Below are 5,075 nucleotides of genomic sequence, written 5' to 3'. Positions count from 1 at the left end.
GATCTCCCTGACTCAGCCTCCCAAGTAGCTAGAATTACAGGTCTGAACCATAGTGCCTAGCTTCACAAGAGTTTTTTTTCCCCATAATTTTATTGAGAAATAAATAGCAATGCGACAGTTTCAAATCAAATTGGTAGGACAGTTCCAATAATTAACACATTGCATATTGCCTTCCTAGTGGTTATTTGTTGTACAAGATGCAGACATGACATCCTATTTACAAACACCATTAGATCAAATCCTTCTATTCCTTGAATTAAGAGAATGTAGTTATATATCTATCCTAACCATTTTGAATACACAGATACAAAATGGTCATTCATCTATATCCCCCTTTTTTCTTTGATTCCATCATTTAAATATTATAGGTGTGTGAACTCAGCAAAATATTCCAAAATAGTCCAGTAGTCCATAATAGTATTGGGTCTTCCAAGAGCTCTTTGTTCAACCTGTAAAATGTCTGCACTAGCTTTAAGTTACTGCTCTTCTGCAAATACCGCACCTATCTACAGAACTATTTATACAAAAACAAATGGAAAGGCCAAATAGCTCAGTGGATTAAAACAGGGCTCCAGGGTTCCCCATCCCTAGGCACCCTGAAATGGCAATTGAGACTGGATGTGGTAGTGCATCCTGTAATCCTAGCTCTTAGGAGGCTGTAAACTGGCCGATCACAAGTCTGACCTAGTAGTGAGACTCTGAACACCTTGTAGACCCTTCCCTAAAAATTAAAAAAAAAAATTTAACCTTTTCAGAGATATTGAGAAGTCACATTTTATTTTATCCTTACTAAATATTAGTAGTAGCAAAAAGTTTAATGACTAAAAACTGTCAGGAAGTGGAGCATAGTGGCCCATGCCTATTAATCCCAGCACTGGGGATACTGAGGAGGAAGAATGACTCTAGTTGAAGGCTTATCTGGGCTACACTTCAAAGGTAGGCCCAACTATAAGGGGCCTTTTTATTCTCAAAAATGAATAAGCCATCAGGAAGGGAGAATGGGGAAGGAGAAGGGACGGGGGAAATAGGAGAAAGCTGAAGGTATGTAGCTCAGTGGTATAGCATGTACTTAGTAAATGTGATAATCTCAGTTCAACTCTCAGCACAAATAAATATTCTGTGACTTCCATTATTAAATGATTCTAAACCAGATCATTCCACCTCAGCATCACCAACGTAATTGGCCATATAATTGTTCTCATGGGGAGCTCTTCTGCATATTATAAGCTTTTGCTCAATGATGGGGAGAAAGGCTGAAGAGAGTAGAGAAATGGGGAAAAAAAATCAAAATATATCATGTATAGGTACAAATTCCCTATGACAAATGTGATCACTACATCTAAAAACTACCAATAAATTAAAAAAAAAAATTATAGGCCAACCAAATACCACAGCAGATTAAAGAGCCTGCAAGCAGGCTCAGGGGCTGGGGGTTCAATACCCTGGCCTGCCCTGCCGGCCCCACCCATAGGGCACACTGAGGTTGCAACTGAGACTGGGCCTGGTGGTGCAGGCCTGTAATCCCAGCTCTTGGAAGACTAAACAAGAAAATCACTACAAGTCTGACCTAGTAGTGAGACCCTGAACACCCTGTAGACCCTCCCCTAAAATACAAAAAAATAAAGAAGGAAAGTCTTATTTTGTAAATTCAATTTTCAACTAACAAATCTTTACTATTCCTACATATAAACACATGTTAGGGTGCTACATGAGAAAGAGTATCCCAAAGGAACAGACAATACCAGCATTTCATCCTATTTCACACTGCTACAGAAAAAAAAAAAAAAAATGTTCATCAACAGAAGGAAAAGCAATGATTGTTCTGACCCATAAACTAGCCACATATGGCCTTAATTTACTATACCACCCAGTCTGGTCCTGAACTTGCTGTGATCCTCCAGCATCAGTCACTAAGATGCTGGAATTCAAAGGCCAAAGATGTGTGCCTAAATTAAGGACAAATAAAATTTCAAATTGCACTATCCATTTTAAGCATTCAAGTCACATATGAGAGGAAAACGTGTATTTTTTTAAATCAGCTGGTTACATCTGTAATTTCAGCTTTTTAGGAGCCTTGGGCAGGAGAATGACAAGTCTGAACCCGACATGGGCAACATAACAAAACCCCACCTTCAAACAAAAAAATTGTAAAAGGCGCTGGGTATGTAGCTCAGTGTGAGAGGTACGGGTTCAGCATCCAGCACTGGGAGGAAAAGTCATCATGCTAGTGGCATTCTACAGTGCAGATACACATCATTCCCATCCTTAAAGTCAGTACTATTGAACAGTACTGATATGGTCAGGATAAAAACAAATGTCAATTACTAATATCCCTAAAAGATATGAAAGATTTTCCCATTCAATAAAATACTTGATTTTCAGATGCAAAACTTTCAAGAGAGGGAAATGCTACCCCTCCTGATCCAAAATGCCAAATTCAGATCCCTGTTCTCCAGAATGACAATTTCAGAAAAAGTGCCAGAAGCTGAGGATCATGAAACTATTACATAAAATCATTTTGGAAAGTTTATCAAAAGTTGCTTATAAATATCTATTGTAGAAACCTAATTTCTTTTTTTTTTTTTTTTCTGAGACAGGGTCTCATTATGTACTTCAAGCAGGCCAGAGCTCACTATGTAGCACAAACTGGATTTGAACTCAACTATGATCCTGCCTCAGCCACCAAAGTCCTGGGGTTATGTGCATGCACCACCACATCTGGCAAAACATAATGTCTTTTAAGATAATTATTTGCATTTTTTCACCTCTTGTGGCACTGGGGATGGAACTCAGAGCCTTAGGCACGTTAGGCAAGGGTTCCACCACTGAGCTACACCCCTGGCCCAACTTCTGCATTTACATTGAAAGTCTTACTGGTTATGGATATTTCAGTGGCTTTTTGGTAAGGCCAAACTAATAAGCAAGGCATGATAATATTAATGTATTGTAAACCATGTATGTACCTGATACACATACCATGGAGATGAACAACAACAAAAAGTCTTACAGGTTACTTAAATTAAATTCTGGGGTGGGGGGAAGAGATGTCTCAGTGGAATAAGCGCTTCCCTGGCAAGCGGAAGGGCCTGAGTTCAATCCCTGGTTCCTCAAAAAAAATAAATAAATAAATAAATAAATAAATAAATAAATAAATTCTAAGGGCTGAGGAAATGGCTGAGTAGAGTAAGCGCTTGCCTGGCAAATGCAAGGCCCTGAGTTCAATCCCCGGTTCTGCCAAAATTAATTAATTAATTAATTCTGAACAAAGTCCTACTGGCTCATTATCAATATTTCTGAATATTCATCCCTCACTTAAGATATTGAGGTATGCCCCCCAAATACAGTACCAATTAATTACAATCAATTTCCTGTACATTTTAAGTTTTTGCACTGCCCATAATTGAAAAAAACTGATTTTGAAATTCCAAATTCCAATAAGGAAGCTTCCACGAGCTGCAATGACTAACAATTTTGCACGTCTAACTAAAAAGATAAAAGAAAAATTAATCACTTCTATAGGTAAAAAACATCCCGCTAGAATGGACTGGTGGCCCACTCAAGGTCAGTCTGGGCTATATCCAGAAGCCTGAACTACACATTCACAGAAAAAATCCCAAGGAAAATACTTACTGGAAAATACCCAATAACGAAATATGAATTACAGTAATGACATAACCCTGACATCAAAGCACACAGGAAAACCTAAGTATCCTGTCCTATGAGTAAAACTGTCTAAATGTTGCAAGATACGAGATTCAATTTTGGTTCAAGTTATTGGAAAGCCTGTCAAAATTTGAGGGGCCGAGGAGATGGCTCAGTGGAATAAGCGCTTCTCTGGCAAGCGCATGGGCCTGGGTTCAATCCCTGGTTCCGGAAAAAAAAAAAAAAAAAATTTGATTCCAAGATGCATATTTTGTGACAAGAACAGGTCATTCTCTCTCCGCGCCAACTATGCAGAACGTTGCTCAGACATATTTGACACCTTCTAACAATTCCACACAACCCCGCGCTGTACTTCCCAGTATTCCTGGAGCACACCTAGGACACAGCGAAGTTCAGGGTAAATGGGGGTGTGCTCAGGGCAAACGGTTGGGGTCTACAGTTAAGTGATTGCCAATCCGGTGACAGGCAAGGAGATCCTCGAGGTCATTCCTCAGAAGTCTCTAGGACCGTACTCGTGGTGAGGAGACCAGCTTCCGTTCCAACTTCAGCTCCGTTTCAGTGGCTCTGCACACAATTTAGCCTTAAAGCATTGGCTCCCCCCCGGCCCCCGAGACTCACCAGGCGGATGAAGCCGAAGCCGCGGTCCCGGTTGATGAAAACCTCGCTAGGCTCCCCATAGCGCTCGAAAAGCCGCTTGAAGTCCTCCTCAGTGATGTCGGTGGGCAGGTTCCCCACGAACAGGCGGCAGCGCTGCGTGTACGTCTTCTCGCCCGGCTTGAGGAAGCTCTTGATGTCGATGGTGAACCCCATCTCCTCCTCCGGGCGGTCCTCCGGGGCGGCGGGGGCGGGCGGTGCCTGCTCTCCCGCCAGCGCCAGCGCCATGGCCGAGGGTTCGCTGTCGCCCGCTGCGGACTCAAGCGCGCGAAGGCGGGCCGGGTTCTTCTCAATGCGCACTTGCTTGAGATTTCCTCTCAACATCATCTCCGTGAACTAGCCTTGGTACCAGGCACAGGCCTAGACTTATATGGCAGCGTCTCTGCGTGTACCTATGGAAACGAAGGACGGACAGCCAGCACTGTAGGCCAGGTGGCCTAAAAGCAGCGTTGCTTCTCAGACACACAGGGACAGCAGCCGCACATTCAAAATGGCGCCGCCACCAGCCAAAGTTGGAAGAGACGCCGACGTTAGCCCCGCCCCTCCGCAGAGGCCGGCGCTGCGCCTGCGCACGCTCTGCGCCAACGGCCTTTCGGCTGACTTTGCGTCTTTGCCCAGCGTGTGTGCCGTACCGTTCAGGCCTCCTGCAAGGGCGGGGGCTGCAGCTTCCCGTCCTCCTGTCGTGGTGGGCGAATGGGCTGAGTTCTGTGATGCAGCCAGCAGTGGGTGCAAAGACAAATGATTTGGAGAACATGTTT

The 5,075-nt window shown here is 43.3% G+C and overlaps 1 protein-coding gene across 1 annotated transcript in view; it reads right to left on the bottom strand.

Annotated features, from left to right (window-relative positions):
- LOC101588789 (paraspeckle component 1) overlaps positions 1 to 4,817 on the bottom strand; it is a 98,895-nt gene extending 94,078 nt beyond the window's left edge. The window contains exon 1 of the mRNA XM_023699167.1: positions 4,282 to 4,817. Within this exon, the coding sequence (XP_023554935.1) occupies positions 4,282 to 4,644 (363 nt within the window). The 5' untranslated portion in view covers positions 4,645 to 4,817. The remainder of the gene's footprint in view (positions 1 to 4,281) is intronic.
- Positions 4,818 to 5,075: the final 258 nt, after the last annotated feature.

The sequence above is a fragment of the Octodon degus genome, unplaced genomic scaffold (assembly GCF_000260255.1).
Source record: "Octodon degus isolate 3935 unplaced genomic scaffold, OctDeg1.0 scaffold00111, whole genome shotgun sequence".
NCBI lineage: Eukaryota > Metazoa > Chordata > Mammalia > Rodentia > Octodontidae > Octodon > Octodon degus.
The sequence above is the reverse complement of the archived record's forward strand: the minus strand, read 5'-3'. Positions and strand labels throughout refer to the sequence as shown.